The following is an 18,656-nucleotide window of genomic DNA, read 5'->3' as shown; positions in this document are numbered from 1 at the left end:
TTTAAGGACATGTTATGCAATTTTACAGCAATTGATTTTCTGATGACTGTACTTAAATTATTCACAGTGCTCTTCCAAATGACCAAACTATGCACACAGTTAGCACAGGTCTCCACAAATAGTCCCAAGCCATAAAATTATCCCATCTTTCGTCACTGGACCTGAAACGTTAAGTCTGATTTTTCTTCACAAATACTGCCAGATCTGCTGAGCTTTTTGAGCAACTTCTGCTTTTGTTCAAGATTGCATATGGTTTTATACTCATGCAGGATGAAATGCAAATGTATATAACTACTTGCAACATATATTTATTGAGTCTACTATTCGAAGTGGAACTTAACTTTTAATTTTGAAATACTGATCATCTGTTAATTAATATTTGAATAATGTTGATTTTTAGCTTGTTTGATAAAGTATTACAAAATGAAATATTGTCCAGAGCTTTTCTTTCAAAAATTGTTTGTCTCCATGAGGTTTACGACACTGTCCCCAGATATCCTGTTAAGTTCGTAATGGGTCTTCTCTGTGAACAGCTGCAACATGAGAGGAGCTATTGAAATAACCTTGCACAATGACTCTGATATATATTGTAAAGTGAATGTTGGGTAGCCACAGTTCACTTGAGTTGGTGAAGGGGCATATAGTGAGTCCAATGAAAGAAACATCAATTCTGCAAACTGCTCTTTTTGAAAAGGTGTTGAGGTTCCTCAGTATTTCTGTGGCTACATCCATCTAATACTTCATCACATTCCTCAATGGAATTTGTGGGTGGTAGAAATACTTAGAACGAAAGTACGGTTCTTGAAAATAATAATATAAAATAGCTAACGTATGAAATATCTGATATAATATGAATCATGATGTTCATCTTAGTTAGAAATCCAAATAAGCACTTGCAGATAGGTTGCTGAAGCAATACCATCAGAACACTCAGATATTAAGGGAGAGCATTACTTGCCTGTCATTAATATCAGTTTAAATAAGACTTTGTAACAGAATAGATTGCACAATAATACGTGATGCTTAAAACTAGAGGAAGCAACATAATTAGAAGTGTAGAGATTACTGCTTGGTACAAATGACAGATATATCATAAAGGTTCCAGCAGTTTTTATTTGTTAGTTTGCTGTCAAAATCATTGTGCATAAACAGAGTCACTGACAAAAAAAATGCTTTAAGGGCAAAAAATGTTTAGACAATAAAATAAAAAACACAAAAATTGCTTTGGAACTAATATACAAAATACTTTAAAACTATGCTTTGCCTTAATATCAAGTCTGAATTTTGTTTAATTGTCAAGTAATATGATACCAAAATGTCTACTGGGTCACTTGCCTGCTTGGTCCCCATTAACTTTTTTTGATCTTGTCTAACTTAGGTTCATCCAATGCTACTTTTGTTCGTCTGGGCAAAGGAGGGGTTATCTGCTGAACTGAGTCTATAGCAGATAGTGACAGAACAAACAAGAATAAAAGAAACTAATTGATTGTCTTCATCAATCTATCTTTTGCAGTTGCATCTTTTCCCAATGTTTCCAAGACCAATGCATGGCCCATATGAAGACAAAGTCTTGTATTCACATTGAATATACCCTCTGTGGATGCCCATTTGGACAGAAATTGATTATACAACCAGAGAGATATATGGAAGAGTATATAGCAGGCTAGGAGGTTAATGTATGGTGATTTTGACTGAAGCTGAAAGGGTTAAAACATATTGAATGTAAACTTTGGAAGTTTTCTACAGTGACAACTGGCACAAAATAACTGTTCAATGTTTTTGCCATTTCTTTGTTTTGTATTACTAACTCACCAGACTCATTCTCTCGAAGACAAACACTCATATTAGTTACTTTTTTTTAGTATCTGTAGAAACTTTTACTAATTTTTTCTATTTCCAGCAAGCCTTCTCTCACACTTTTAAATTCTCAATTTTTTTTATTCTCCATTGCTGGTTGTCAACCCACTGACCTACCATTTCCCTTTATAGATTAATACAGAATTGCTTTCAATTTGATACAATCTTTATATTTCTTACTTAGCTACAGATGATGTATCTACCTCCTAGATTTTCTCTCTCTCACTGGAACAAAACTGTGCTGAGAGTTATTAAATGTCTCCTTAAGTCACTGAACCTTACTTTTTAAACCTAGTTTCCCAGTTCATTTCAGCAAAACAGTTTGGTAGGAGGTCTAAAATGAGATGAACACCTGGAGTTTGGTGCAGAGCTCATGCATACATTACAGGAAATTCTTCAATGACCTCCTAAGTTCCAGCAGGTGAATGGCATGCAAATTTCAGATTGTAACCATCTGTCACTTCTGTAGTCTCCAATACACATAGCCTTTTAAGCATCTATTAGTAACCACATATAAATGTCAGTCCTGGCAGCATCTACATCTCAACAGACAACAAAGACACTTTCTCCTTGTTTACTGACCTCACCCTCCTTCTCTTCCACAATGATCCCCTTCAAATTTTGTGCCTACATCTCAAGCATGACCTCATAAGAGTCCCTAATGTCTATATTTTGTTACTGAAGAAGAGAGCATACAGTTCCTCAGAGAGGTGGAAAAGCAGAGCATCTCTGATAATCCTGATGCAAATGAAGGAATAAAGAATAAGTATGTCATAGCAGTTCACTGGAAACTTTGTATAAATCTGTAGGATCTTCTCACATACGAGCTGCATGTTGAACTAGTGGAAATATTTAGTATGAAAAAATATACTTGACTTGTCCATCGATCACCTTATGAATGTAGTCAATTACCTCTGTATCTGAGGGAATCCTGCCATCAAGACTAAGCTCTTAGACCACTGCATTTATTTATTGAATTAGTGTCAAACCAGATGTACCAGATGCAATTCAAATTATTCAGCACCTCACGCTATATTTGTGAACTGCAGTTTGCGAACACCAATAAATGTCTGTGGTTTTGTCCTTGAATGATCCAGGTGCATAAATGTTAAAGCTACAGTCACCTTGACTTTTAAAAGCAATAGTGACCTCCTGTTTCAAATGAGGTCACTCTCCATTAGAGTGCGTAGGTCACCAACTGCCTGACTGGACAGCTGAAGCTTTCAGAAGTGCTAGCTGATCTTGCTACTGTGGAGGTTGAGCTGCTAAGAACTGCAGGTCTTCCACAGTGGACTACCCCAATTCAGAGTGCACCAACACAAACAATGCAAAATTCTCTCAGTTCGGCATGATTTGTCAGACTAGGGTATAAACTCAAACCTTTCTGATTCATTACAAGAGTATTATGAACCTTTTGACATTGAGTAAAAACTTGTATAAAGACTTCAATCAAAGAACCTGCATGTGCTTTATGATATTTGGGTTTATTTCATTGACTGATGTAAGGGAATACAGTAAATTAATTTTGTTATATCACAGCCTGTATTGAACTGGATTCTCTTGCATCTATCTCTAGATCTCTCATCATACCTGAGATTAAAACTGAACCTTTTTCTAATTTGTGTTCTTTGCAAAGCCATAATTGATAGTAAAAGCTTTCAGAAATGCTGTACCATTCAAGGAAAGGCATATATAATACAATTATAATGTCTGTAATCGATTCCATTAGTTTTCTGAAACATTTTAATTAAATAAGCCCTTTCACTCAAATCATGGGCCAAGTGCTGGCAAATGGGACTAGATTGATTAAGGATATGTGGTCGGCATGGACGAGTTGGACCGAAGGATCTGTTTCCATGCTGCACATCTCTATGACTCTTGACTCCATTCAGATCATGCTTTGTTGAAATTAGTATGTTTTGAATCTTATGTAAATCATGTATTCTAGGCTCTATTGCTTTGTTTAATTATTTTTCACCTGCCAATATTCTCTCCTTTTTTTCTGAAACAGCAAATGATTTTGAATAATGCTTCCTCAGATGCTCCTTCACTAGTGTCTTCCAAGTGTATCTCCCGTGTTCCTACTTTCCATAACTTTGAGGAGATCCAAAAACACTGTTCCCTCTGTATTTGCTGACACAAATTCACATTCACTCCTGTGTCTGCTGATCTATATTGTCTACCAGTTATCAATGTCTCAATTTTAAAGTTCTCCCCTTTTGTTTTCAAATCCCTCAATGACCTTAGCCCTGTCTCCAGCTCTACAAGCCTTTGGGATGGATGTAAGTTTGCTTGCTGAGCTGGAAGGTTCATTTTCAGACATTTTGACCCCATACAAGGTAACATCATCAGTGAGCTTTTGGTGAAGCACTGGTGGTATGGCCCATTTTTTATTTATGTGTTTAGGTTTCTTGGGTTGGTGATGTCATTTCTCATGGTGATGTCATTTCCTGTTCTTTTTCTCAGGGGATGGTAAATGTGATCCAAGTCAATGTGTTTGTTGATAAAGTTCTGGTTGGACTGCCATGCTTCTAGGAATTCTCCACCCTGTCTCTGTTTGGCTTGTCCTAGGATGGATGTGTTGTCCCAGTCAAAATGGTGTTAACTTTCTGCCTGTTTGTCACCTATACAGTGTATTCAAAAAGAACGGGTACCCAATGAACACAGTCCACTAATTTCTCAGCAACAAACCCAAACAAGCAGACAAAATGCGTTCAGAAACCCTTGCCACTCTACCCTACATCAAAGACATCTTGGAAATGACTGCCAGTCTGTTCAGACCCCTTGGTATCATGATAGTCTACAAACCCACCAACACACTAAAACAGCAGCTAATGAACTTGAAAGACCCTATAAAGACAATAAGCAAAACAAATGCTATTTACAAAATACCTTGCGAAAACTGTAACAAACACTACATTGGACAAACAGGCAGGAAACTAGCCACCAGGATATATGAACATCAACTAGCCACAAAAAGACATGACCCTCTCTCACTAGTATCTTTACAAACAGAGGAGGAAGGACACCACTTCAACTGGGACAACACACCCATTCTAGTACAAGCCAAACAGAGACACGGGTGAGAATTCCTAGAAGCATGGAATTCCAACTGGAACTCTATCAACAAACACATTCACTTGGATCCCATTTACCAACCCCTGAGAAAAAGAACAGGAAATGACATTACCAACCCAAGGAAACCTAAACACATAGATAAAAAGCAGGCCATACCACCAGTGCTTCACTGGAGACTCACTGATGATGTTACCTAGTATGGTGACAAAATGTCTGAAAACGAACCTCCCAGCTCAGTGAGCAAACTTACATCCAGAACCTCAACTTGAGCTACAAATCTTATCAAAACTCACTAAGCCTTTGGAATGTTTGCACTTGTCCACTTCTGGCCCCTTGAACATTTCTGGTTTTAATGCTTCACTGTGGATGGCTGTGGAATGCCTTCCCTAAAATTCTTCACCATCCTCCCTCTTTTTTTCTTATTTAGAATGGCCCTTAAACTCTACTTTCTCAGCCAAAGTTTTGTTAATCTTCTGGTTTTGTGTCTCTTTATACAGAGCAGTGTCAAAATTTGATTGATAACATGTCTATGAAATGCCTTGGGTTATTTTACGAGGTTAAAAACCCTCCTTAAATACAGGTGCTTGTACTTCTTGTTGTTGCAAAAGTGTGAGAAATTGAAACACGGCAGAAATACTTTGGCATTTTTTTTAACATTGGTAACAGCTCATCCTGTGGGCCATCCTATGTTTGGACAAACTGAACTCCAAACTTAATAATGAATACATGATCACTTGAGAGCCTGTTCACCTAGTTTTCTAAACAAAGAGATTGAAACAACAATAACAGGAAGACTTTCATGTATGTAGCAAATGGGCATTATTCCCTTCATGAGTGGTGTAAAAATACAGGAAGGCTAATGATGTCCACCATTGTTTATGTAATGCCACATGACTAGTAGATCAACTTGCAATTAGGAACAAATGTGTGTGAAGCACGAGACCCTTGAGGAAAAATTTATACAGAAGAAAGGCCTTTGACCACAAGTCTATCAGGTCAGCACATAACGTCCTCAAGACCCTACAAGAAAGGATGAGAACCATCCTGTTGAACGGTTCCCTGAGAAAACAGTTGAAGCCATTTGGGACAATGCTTCACCACCAGAACTTTCCAATAAGGACCAAAATGTAGCTTGATTGGTGGTGAAAAGAACATTACTCACCAGTTCTTTCATACTCTGGCTTTCTGCCCTTGAGAAGGTTGCAGTGTTGAAGAGACTGTTGCACATCTCATTCTGGAATGTGCTTTTGCAAAAGATTCTGGAGAGACATGCAGTGCTTTTTGTCAAGGTTTGTCCTGAGCAGTTCTGTGATCAGGACTCTGTGCTCTTATAGGCTGTTCCTAATATGTATAATGAGACAAATATCAACTGCGCCTTGAGAGCAATCACCTCTGTGAATGATGCACTTTGAACTGCCTAAGACTTATATACTTTCAAGTGCAAAGAGCTGTCCGCAATCAAGTATTGCAGACTGTCGCAATTCATAGTTCCAGGACTAAGTGTTAAGGAACACACCAAAGTCTGGGGCAGTCGCTAGCATGATGCAATGGGGAAAGGCCACTGTCGTAGGCTTTTTCTGCTATGACATTCTAAGGGTCTGTTAACCTATCCAGGTCTATGGAGCTTGTACTGGAATGTGAATTGACACATCATATTTAACAAATGCTTCAATTTTGCATTTAGATCAAAGTACCTAAACGTTCAGTGCACAAATGAGAAATGTGATACATTTTATTGTATTTTCTGTAAATTCTAACTTAAATTGTTTTGTAATCTACTTGCAGATAAGTTAAAAAGAAAGTAAATTTTTGCAACAATAAATAAGCCGTTGAAAAGGTTATGTCTGTCCACCATTGGTCAGATGACAATGACATTCTACCTCACCACTGAATATCAACGAATTGCACTAAAAATCATGGATTTGCGTTATTTGTGCAATAAATAAACATTAACGAGCTATAATTACTTTGAGTGATAAATTCTCTGTCATTGGAAACTAATTGTTGCAAATGTGGAATCTTATTCCTTCAGGATTTAATAGTTGGTGAAGATTGTAAAATGTCATTTTTCAAAAAGTTTTTTCTTCCTTTCTCGTCGTCTTTTTAGTTCTTCCTAAAGCTGATTTTAAGTTACACTTTCCTCGCAATTCTCGCACCCATTTCTAATCCGCCAATCTGATTAATTCGGGGTCTTCTAGTTGCTTGCTCGGTCCACTCAGGATCAATACGTTCAATTTTCCTCACTGCTTGCACCTCCAACAACTTGCCACGCAAAAGAGTTCAAGTCTCAACTTGCGGGGTAAATAAATCTAGTTAATGGCTACACCATTGCATTTCCAGTTACAACACAATTTTTTTGTATTTATTTATCATTAAGTCTGAACTAATTTCACCAGAAATTTCACGTTCAGTTACGACGTGTCTAAATATACTGGACAATAATGTTCTTCAGGGATGAAACAAAGTTTGAATCCAGAAAGAAAAACATCTGGAAATTCGTCAGTGTCTGTGAAGCGATTGGGCAGGATGCAAACCCAGAATTCATTCCTCTGTCCACAGCCATTAACTGGCTTGATGAGCAGAGTTAGCATTTTGCATTTCAGCTAGGTACCACTCCTGGTATGGGATGCAAAGAACTTGGGCCAGTTCTGAGGTAATGTTTAAGTCATGACTGTTTCATCCACCCAGTATCTACTTGCATTTGTGCCTCTCAGTGTTCTCGTACGATTATGCCTAACGACTATTAATGTTCATAAATTGATACATAACGGTCGAAACTCTGTTACTTACCTGCTGCTTCACTTGGTGGCGCTGATTTTCTAGGAAGGGCAAAAAATAACCGAGATCCCAATTTTAATTCATTAATTGAGTTCTTTTTGCGAAATTGGTGTTTACTGAGATGCTTGTTTGATGTTTAGTTTAACGGTCCAACCTGAAGATTTCAATATTGCATCTACTTCAACGATTTTTAAACCACTAAATTAAACAAATAAATGTGGAATGAAATATTAGGTTTGTAAAATGTTTCCGTAACCTTCCCCATGCATCAAAGTAAGGTTATTTCTAGTGCCTTTCACAATTAAAAATAAATTACGTTTAAAAGAAAAACAGATTTTGTAACACTGCCGTTATGACAATGCCATTTTGATTTCTACCTGTGTTGTACATAGTTCCCGAACCTTGCGTTAAATGATCAGCTGTCCGTTTTCCCAATCTCATTTATTTTAAAAGTTGCATTGCGTTTGAATAAAAGTGAAACACCATTCTGCGGCAAAATCAATATGGAAAATCTTATACGAGGCACCTTATATAGTTTATCCATCTTTACTATCATTTCCTTCATCGTATTTACACGAAAATAACAAACAAAAAGCAGAATGGCTGGATTAAATGTATTAATTAATCCACTAAACGAATGAAAAGACTTACATGGTATCGGAGTATCCATGTGTTTTCCTGTCTTCTGCGATTGGGTTGGAATATTGTGAACTCAAATCCCCATTCTTCTCTTTCCAGTTCCGCCGGTTTTCCTCTTCATAAAAGGAGACTGTTATCTGAGCCTGACACCTTCTATCTTCCTCTGACATTCGGGCTGAGTTCTTCACACCAATGTATATATAGAAAGTAGAATTAATCACGTTTCAGTGGCCAGCAGCGCTGATTTTCCTCTGCGGCAGCGGGATTTCTCCTTGTGCTGGTGGGACTGGCGCAGATTCACGAGGGAACAGTGATACTGGCCAGCCTGCTCCAGTACTCCCAGCTTCCCCCCCCCACCCCTTCCTCCGTGAAAGCGGAGTGAGAGAGAGAGAGAGAGAAAGAGAGATGGGGTGATACTGATCACCAGCAAAGCGAGCCGGTTTGACACCAATTCAACATGAGCCCAAAGCAGTTAACCCACACAGTGGACAACGCAAATGAGATCGTATGGGTCAAAAAAACACAGAAAGGTTACCACCAAAGTGCAGTAAACTCGGGATTGCGAGAATTGTTCATCTCGGAGCAGTGCAAAGCGAACCCGCGGCATCGAAGAAAACTCTCATTTTCCCGACAAGCGGCCATTCACCGTCCGGGAGACAGGCAGATAAGGGCACGAAGGTCAGTGGGTGATCAGTCATTTGGAGAGGGCTCAGAGAAGTTTGGGATCCGCCACTAGAAGTGGTTATTGGCTGTGCTAACATGCCTCGTAATTAAACATCAAGCCGGGAGAGCAGATGGATTAGTAATGGTTCGGGGGCAGAGAGTACGGGAAGATTACAGTGAAAGGAATCACCAAACACAATGAATTATTGAAGGGTCTATGTGCCCGTGAAGGGGAAAGGTACGGAATATAGGAACATTTATCATGATGAAAAGAGAGGCAGATCATTCGTTTTCAATATCAAGAGACCAATCACTTTAGATGTATGTTGGCGTTTTCATACGACGAGATTTGGCTGCAACAGAGTGAGGCTTGTATGGGCAATATTGTATGAGTAATTCCGAAATCACAGATAATACATGTCAAGTTAACTTCAGGCACAACGAAGATTAAACGATTAGAACAAAGATGACACAATTCACAAACGAGAGATAGTTCATACGTTTCCTTATGGAACAACAGGACCAAAACAATTGCAAATGTCTTAAATTTCACAAAGGAACATTTGACTTTAGTAAATCCCTTAAGCTCGTCGTTCTGGTCATTGGCTTCGAGAATACATAGCTTTCAAAAGATTGGATTTTGAGACTGGTTCATATATTTTCAAATTGAAAATCAGAACCTCAATTTTTGTTTCCTGTACTTTTTAAACTTGTGCTTCTATCTTGAATTTAGTTTTCTTTAAATATGTTATTACAATCTAGCATGGCTCACATATAGCTTGGAATCAATGCAGAGCGCAATGTTGTTTGCTTGTTGGTCACTACAAAGTTTTGCTGGGGCTCTGATCATAGCTTCAATTTTAGACTTTCATTTAAATAATTGCTAAATGTAAAAAAAAAGCAGAAGCATAAAAAGCCACCAAATATGTTCTTTGAATCCTTTCTTCTTTCCTGAGTATTAGAAGATGTCAAAAATAAAGTTTTAAATGTTATAAAAGCAATGCGGAACTTATATATTTTCAATAAAATGAAAGAGAAACATACATTCAAAATTGTCTTTGGAGTGACTTTCATAGTCTAACGTGAAATCTTACTTTAAAAGCCTGGAATAATATTATGTCTTGACCTTATGTTTGCCTTGGTTACAAGGCAGCATTAGTCTTCCCTTTTTGAGTCCTGAGATTGTAGGTTTACCAGAAACTTAAGCACATTCTCTTAGCTAACATATGACCACAATGTTGAAAGAGTTCTCCACTGTAAGAAGTTCTGACCTTCTCACGATGTGTCTGATTCTATTTGCCCTCCTCAGTTGGAGACCTAAAATCCCACAGGATTGCTCCTTTGATTCATCTCCTCCTTCAAGCATGTCACTTGGCACCACTATTAAAGTATCGCCTTGAAAATCATGCTCTCTTTCACTAATCTAATCACCATCTCAAGTTTCCCATAAGATATCCAAGAAGGTTGTCAATGTCCATTAGTGCCAAAACTTTATTAGATAACTCCTGGAGCTTTTGCACGGAACTACCCCTTGATGACTGCAATTTTAATTTCAACTTTTCACACACTTTTCTGAATTTATTGATGTTCTGATTTTCTCCATGTAAATTTGTCAAATTTACAACTACTCAGTCAATTTAACTGTCTCCTGCACCTGGTCCAGCCATGAGGAGATGACCTCATACCTTCATTATCCCATAATGACACCGGTGCAAAGCAATTTTAAGCAAAATATCTTAAGCAGATCAAGCTAACACTGAATTTTATACTTAAAATAAACTATAGACTGGGCTGAGTACTTTACAGTTTGTTGGGAAGAAGTACACGATGGAACACCTCTCCTGTCCTGTCCAGTGCTAAGAGACCCAAATTGTCCCCAGATTGTGGGACGTTTTCCCCATTTCTATCTGATTCAGAAGCACATTTTAAACAATAACAATTCTTGTAACTCCTTCAAACTCCCATCGCGGACAGTTACACATGTCTCTGATGCTAGGAGCCCCAGGTTCATCCTCCACAGTACCACCATATCTTGGAGCTATGCAACAATGCTATCAATTTTTAGCTAACTGCTGCTAAACTCCTACACTATTGGTCACATTTTTAACTTCCAAGTATCAGTGATCTAATCTGCCAGCTATGTCTCATTGAGAATAAGAGACATCAATACATAATCTCACAATTCAAAGTATATTTCTAGAACTTTACTATGGATGTAAAACATTAATTAAACTGGAATTCACTTGTCTGTATTTACTTAATTACTAGGCTCTTTGACCTTAAAATGAAAGGACATCTATATCTACCTGAACATCCTGTGTTTTCTATAACATTCACTCTTTGCCACTGAATTTTGTTATTCATTATTAACTTCCATTTGCTAGTCACAGTTCAAGGCAGACCCAGATTATGAACAACCTCGCTGATGTATTTGACCAAGATTGATTTTCCAACTGTATACCCCTTCATCATCAAAACCACCTAGTTCCACTGCCAGCACATTACCCATGAGTGCCTATTTTAGCTCATCTGTTGCAAAAGTCTTCATTCAATCCAGTCAATCCTGTACTGGATAATTTTAAAACTTCATTCACAGGGCCTGTATACCACTAGCTGAGCCAACATTCAATGCTTATATGGCAGTAAAGAGTCAACCACATTGCTGCAGATCTGGAGTCACATGTGGACAACACCAGGTAAAGGCGGAAGATTTCCTTCTCTAAAAGATATTAGTGAACCAGATTAATTTTTATGAGAATCCATAGTAGTTACATGGTCTTCATTAAGCTGTCCTTTTATTCCAGATTTATATTCAATTCAAATTTTAGCAGCTATTATGATGGGATTCAAACCCATATCTCAGAAATATTAGCCTGGGTACCATTACATGGCCACTTTCCTTTGTTTGGAATATACTGTATTGTGAGCACCAACACAATTGTGTTTATTAATGGGATTTCAGATGCTAGAGAGTCAGAATGAAAAAGCATGGCCCTGGAAAAGCACAGCAGGTCAGACAGTATCTGAGGAGCAGGAGAGTCAGCGTAATGAAGGGCTTATGCCTGGAATGTTAACTCACCTGCTCTTTGGGTGCTACTTGACCAGCTGTGCTTTTTTCAGCACCATACTTTTTGACTTGTTTATTAATGAAAAATGTGCCACTGTATTCATTGTATTGGAATGAACCTCAGCATGTTTGCCATTATTTTGTACAGATTGGTATGTAAGAATAGGAAAGTTTTGTGAAAATCATACAAAGCACTAGCAGAAAAATGTGTTGCTGGAAAAGCACAGCAGGTCAGACAGCATCAAAGGAGAAGGAGAATTGACGTTTCGGGCATAAGCCTTTCTTCAGGAATGAGGAAGGTGTGCCAAGCAGGCTAAGGTAAAAGGTAGGGAGGAGGGACTTGGGGGACGGGCGTTGGGAATGCGATAGGTGGAAGGAGATTAAGGTGAGGGTGATAGGCCGGAGAGGGGGTGGGGGCGGAGAGGTCAGGAAGAAGATTGCAGGTCAAGAAGGTGGTGCTGAGTCTGAGGTTTGGGATTGAGAAAAGGTTGGGGGGAGGGGAAATGAGGAAGCTGGCGAAATCTGCATTCATCCCTTGTGGTTGGAGGGTTCCTAGGCGGAAGATGAGGCGCTCTTCCTCCAGGCATCGTGTTGACATGGTCTGGCGATGGAGGAGGCCAACATGTCCTTGGCAGAGTGGAAGGGGGAGTTAAAGTGTTCCGCCACAGGGCGGTTGGGTTGGTTGGTGCGGGTGTCCCAGAGATGTTCTCTGAAACGTTCCGCAAGTAGGCGGCCTGTCTCCCCAATGTAGAGGAGGCCACATCGGGTGTAGCGGATGTAGTAAATGATGTGTATGGAGGTGCAGGTGAATTTGTGACGGATATGGAAGGATCCCTTGGGGCCTTGGAGGGAAGTGAGGGGGAAGGTGTGGGCGCAAGTTTTGCATTTCTTGTGGTTGCAGGGGAAGGTGCCGGGAGTGGAGGTTGGGTTGGTGGTGGGTGTGGACCTGACAAGGGAGTCACGGAGGGAGTGGTCTTTCCGGAACGCTGATAGGGGAGGGGAGGGAAAGATATCCTTGGTGGTGGGGTCTGTCTGGAGGTGGCGGAAATGACGACGGATGATACGATATATCCGGAGGTTGGTGGGGTGGTAGGTGAGGACCAATGAGGTTCTGTCCTGGTGGCGATTGGAGGGGCGGGGTTCAAGGGCGGAGGAGCGGGAAGTGGAGAAGATGCCGTGGAGAGCATCGTCAACCACATCTGAGGGGAAATTGCGGTCTTTGAAGAAGGAGGCCATCTGGGTTGTTCAGTATTGGAATTGGTCCTCCTGGGAGCAGGTGAGGCGGAGGCAGAGGAATTGGGAATATGGGATGGCGTTTTTACAGGGGGCACGGTGGGAGGAGGTGTAATCTAGGCAGCTGTGGGAGTCGGTCAATTTATAGTAAATGTCCGTGTTGAGTCGATCGCCCGAGATAGAAACGGAGAGGTCTAGGAAGGTGAGGGAGGAGTCTGAGACAGTCCAGGTAAATTTGAGGTTGGGGTGGAAGGTGTTAGTAAAGTGGATGAACTGTTCAACCTCTTCGTGGGAGCATGAGGTAGCGCCGATACAGTCATCAATGTAGCAGAGGGAAAGGTGGGGGGTGGTGCCAGTGTAGCTGCTGAACATGGACTGTTCCACATATCAGACGAAGAGGCAGACATAGCTGGGGCTCATGCGAGTGCCCATGGCTACTCCTTTGGTTTGGCAGGAGCAGGCTGAGACAATGGGTAGGCCGGGGCAGTCAGGTTTGTGGATTTTGGGCAGGAGGTAGAAACGGTCGGTGCGGGGTTGTGGGACTATGAGATTGGAGGCGGTGGATGGGAGATCCCCTGAGGTGATGAGGTTATGGATGGTCTGGGAGATGATGGTTTGGTGGTGGGAGGTGAGGTCATGATCAAGGGGGCAGTAGGAGGAGTTGTCCGTGAGCTGGCATTTAGCTTCAGCCCGTTTCTACCTCCTGCCCAAAATCCACAAACCTGACTGCCCCGGCCGACCCATTGTCTCAGCCTGCTGCTGCCCCACTGAACTCATCCCTGCATACCTCGACACATAGAACATAGAACATAGAATAATACAGCACAGAACTGGCCCTTCGGCCCATGATGTTGTGCCAAACATTTGTCCTAGCTTAAGCAACTATCCATGTACCTATCCAATTGCCGCTTAAAGGTCACCAATGATTCTGACTCTGCCACTCCCACAGGCAGTGCATTCCATGCCCCCACCACTCTGGGTAAAGAACCTACCCCTGACATCCCCCCATACCTTCCACCCTTCACCTTAAATTTATGTCTCTTTGATGCTATTTATGTCCTCTTGATGCTACTCCAAGATGCTATTTGACAGCGACTCCAGGATTTCAATCTAATCAAGATAAAATAATGAACAGAGTCAGCCTGCCTGGATTAAAGATCAATGAAATCGTGGTAGTTAGCTGTCAATTAGCATTTATATGTGCATTCCTGACGGCCACACCTATTCTAAACAAGAATCAGTACTTTCCTGCCCTGTAATAAAAATATTGGTTTTCCTTGAATCAGTTTTCTTGCCAACTATCCTGATGAGTGGAAGACAAAAAGCTTTTGACAGGATGTGGCCCTTTTTAGCAATTCTCAAGATGTGGCAATATATTTACAATTCAGAATGCTGTGTGACTTGGAGGGGAACGTAAGGTGATGGAATTCCCATGTACTTACTGCCCTTAGTGGTAGAGAGTGCTAGTTTGGGTTGGCTTATTGCAGAGGAATAGTTAAATTTTTTGTAGTATATTTCATGGACAGTACGCAGTGCACCCACAGTGCACAATCCATGTATGACAATGAAGTTTTAAGGTGATGAATGGGACTCCGATTAAGGAAACTCCTTTATCCTGGATGTTGTTGATGGTTTGAGTGTTGTTAAAGCTGCATGCGTCCAAGTAATAGTGAGTATTGTATCATATTTTTAACGTCAGAAAGGAGTGAAGATAACATGATCCCAGGTACATCAACAAGCTGAAGCTGAAAGGGTGGAGAATCAAATTCCTAGGAACGATAACCAGACACAGTTCTGTCCCCCTTAGTCCAAGAAGTCCCCACCAACGTTCGGGACACCACCCACGCCCTCCACCTCCTCCATGATTTTCGCTTCCCCGGCCCACAACGCCTTATCTTCACCATGGACATCCAGTCCCTATACACCTCCATCCCCCATCACGAAGGCTTCAAAGCCCTCCGCTTCTTCCTTTCCTGCCGACCCAACCAGTACCCTTCCACTGACACCCTCCTTCGACTGACTGAACTGGTCCTCACTCTGAACAACTTCTCTTTCTAATCCTCCCACTTCCGTCAATTCAAAGGAGTAGCCATGGGCACTTGCATGGGCCCCGGCTATGCCTGCCTCTTCGTAGGATATGTGGAACAGTCCATCTTCCACAGCTACACTGGCACCACCCCCACCTTTTCCTCTGCTACATTGATGACTGTATCGGCGCTACCTCGTGCTCTCATGAGGAGGTTGAACAGTTCATCCACTTTACCAACACCTTCCACCCCAACCTCAAATTTACCTGGACTGTCTCAGACTCCTCCCTCACCTTCCTAGACCTCTCCGTTTCTATCTCGGGCGACCGACCCAACACGGACATTTACTATAAATTGACTGACTCCCACAGCTGCCTAGATTATACCTCTTCCCACCCTGCCCCCTGTAAAAATGCTATCCCATATTCCCAATTCCTCTGCCTCCGCCTCACCTGCTCCCAGGAGGACCAATTCCAATACCGAAGAACCCAGATGGCCTCCTTCTTCAAAGACAGCAATTTCCCCTCAGACGTGGTTGACGATGCTCTCCACCGCATCTCCTCCACTTCCCGCTTCTCTGCCCTTGAACCCCACCCCTCCAGTCGCCACCAGGACAGAACCCCACTGGTCCTCACCTACCACCCCACCAACCTCCGGATACATCGTATCATCCGTCGTCATTTCCGCCACCTCCAGACAGACCCCACCACCAAGGATATCTTTCCCTCCCCTCCCCTATCAGCGTTCCAGAAAGACCACTCCCTCCGCGACTCCCTCATCAGGTCCACACCCACCACCAACCCAACCTCCACTCCCGGCACCTTCCCCTGTAACCGCAAGAAATGCAAAACTTGCGCCTACACCTCCCTCCTCACTTCCCTCCAAGGCCCCAAGGGATCCTTCCATATGAGTCACAAATTCACCTGCACCTCCATACACATCATTTACTGCATCCGCTGCACCCGATGTGGCCTCCTCTACATTGGGGAAACAGGCCGCCTACTTGCGGAACATTTCAGAGAACACCTCTGGGACACCCGCACCACCCAACCCAACCGCCCCGTGGCGGAACACTTTAACTCCCCCTTCCACTCCGCCAAGGACATGTTGGCCTCCTCCATCGCCAGACCATGTCAACACGATGCCTGGAGGAAGAGCGCCTCATCTTCCGCCTAGGAACCCTCCAACCACAAGGGATGAATGCAGATTTCTCCAGCTTCCTCATTTCCCCTCCCCCCACCTTATCTCAATCCTAAACCTCAGACTCAGCACCGCCTTCTTGACCTGCAATCTTCATCCCGACCTCTCCGCCCCCACCCCCCTCTCCGGCCTATCACCCTCACCTTAATCTCCTTCCACATATCGCATTCCCAACGCCCGTCCCCCAAGTCCCTCCTCCCTACCTTTTATCTTAGCCTGCTTGGCACACCTTCCTCATTCCTGAAGAAGGGCTTATGCCCGAGACGTCGATTCTCCTGCTTCTTGGATGCTGGCTGACCTGCTGCGCTTTTCCAGGAACACATTTTTCAGCTCTGATCTCCAGCATCTGCAGTCCTCATTTTCTACTAGTTCATAGCAGAACTGATGTGAAGAGTTTTGGGGGCCTGAACGAATGGAAAGATATACTGGCATTGGATGCATCCAAAGAATGTTCAGTAGATTGATCCCAGGTATTAAGAGATGCTCCTATGAGCAGAATTTGATTATGTTGGACTGATACTCTTTGGAATTTAGAAGAATTAGACGACACCTTGTTGAAACATATAAGACTCTTAGGGGACTTGATACGGTAGAGAGTCAAGGACCAGAGGCACTAATTTGAGAATAACTGTTCACACATTTAATGAAGAGGTGAGGAGGAATTTCTTCTCTCAGTGGGTAGTCAGTCTGTGGAATTCTTTACCACAGAGGACTATTGAGAATGGGTCATTTAGCATATTCAAGGCTGAGATAAACAGATTATTAAATCCGTAGGGGACTCAAAGATTATAGGGAGAAAGCAGGAAAGTGGAATTGAAAATTAACAGATCAGCCGTGCTTTCATTGAATGATGGAACATTGAATAGAATGAATGGCTTCCGCTCCTGTGTGTTGTGGTCTTATGGCACACATCACCTGTAACTGGCAGTTCTAGCAGACAATTTAAATGTGTCATGTATTCATACAAAATTTTAGTTTGTCAAGTTAAAGAAAAACACAAGATTGCACTGTGTAATATATCTCTCGTTTGGACTTTTTGTCAGCTAAAATGGAACCTAATGTTTAGAGCAATAATTTTCTCATAATCAAGATATTAACAGGAAAAGGGTGGATAAATATTTCTACTGTTTGGGCATTCTAGAACTAGGGGGAATAATCTGAGAATTAAGAATAGACAATTCAGGAAAGATGTTAGGAAGCACTTATGCACGAAGAGTCATAGAATTCCTACAGTGTGGAAGCAGACCATTCGACCCATCAAGTCTATACTGACTGTCCAAGGAGCATCCCACTCAGTCACTATCGGCCCCCACTAATCCACACACTCTTGCATTTCCCATGGCTAATCCACCTAGCCTGGACATCCCTGGACACTATATGCAAATTTAATATGGCCAATCTGCCTAAATTGCACATCTTTGGACTGTCGGAGGAAACTGGAGCACTCGGTGGAGAGCCGTGCAGACATGGAGAGAATGTGCAAACTCCACACCAATAGTTGCCTGAGGGTGGAATTAAACCCGGGTTCCTGGTGCTGCAAGGCAGCATTGCTAGCCATTGAGCCACCCAAAGGATGGTAGATGTTTGGAACCCTCTTCCACAAATGGCAGTGGATGCTAGATCTTTGTTACTTTTTAACCTGAGATAGATAATTTTTTTTTCTTATGCAAAGGTTTCAAGGGATATGGCAAATAAACAACTATGTGTTAGGCCAAACATTAGCCATGATTTTGTTGAATGGTGGAACAAGCTGGAGGGGCTAAATGACCTACGCCTGTTCCTATTCCTATGATCCACATCAATGTGATCTTCACAATACAGCAGCAACTAGGGAAATGCCATGAACAGTGGAGACTGCTGTATATCGCCTTCATCAACCTCATTCACATGCACAGAGGCAATTTATTTAACTGCTGCAGGAAATTGGCTAACTACTGAAGCTGCTCGGTGTGATCTCTATTCATGACAACATGAGGTGTAAGGTCAGCTATGATTGGCAGGACCCTTTGAGATTCACAGTGGGGTCAAACAGGGTCACGGTCTGAAGACAACACAGTTTGGCATATCTAAGTTCTCACTGCTGTCATATATTTTCAGTTCATCTACACTGGATG

General features: G+C 41.8%; 1 protein-coding gene across 3 annotated transcripts in view; it reads right to left on the bottom strand.

The window, feature by feature from the left end:
• LOC140485736 (short transient receptor potential channel 3-like) overlaps positions 1-18,656 on the bottom strand; it is a 190,820-nt gene that overhangs the window by 136,398 nt on the left and 35,766 nt on the right. For 2 of the 3 annotated variants that reach the window (XM_072584213.1, XM_072584214.1), the window contains exon 1: positions 8,365-8,672. The exons of the other annotated variant lie outside the window; for it this stretch is intronic. In XM_072584213.1, the coding sequence (XP_072440314.1) occupies positions 8,365-8,522 (158 nt within the window). In that variant the 5' untranslated portion in view covers positions 8,523-8,672. Of the gene's footprint in view, positions 1-8,364; positions 8,673-18,656 lie in introns of those variants that run through there. 3 annotated transcript variants of the gene reach the window in all.

The sequence above is a fragment of the Chiloscyllium punctatum genome, chromosome 14 (assembly GCF_047496795.1).
Source record: "Chiloscyllium punctatum isolate Juve2018m chromosome 14, sChiPun1.3, whole genome shotgun sequence".
Lineage (NCBI taxonomy): Eukaryota > Metazoa > Chordata > Chondrichthyes > Orectolobiformes > Hemiscylliidae > Chiloscyllium > Chiloscyllium punctatum.
The sequence above is the reverse complement of the archived record's forward strand: the minus strand, read 5'-3'. Positions and strand labels throughout refer to the sequence as shown.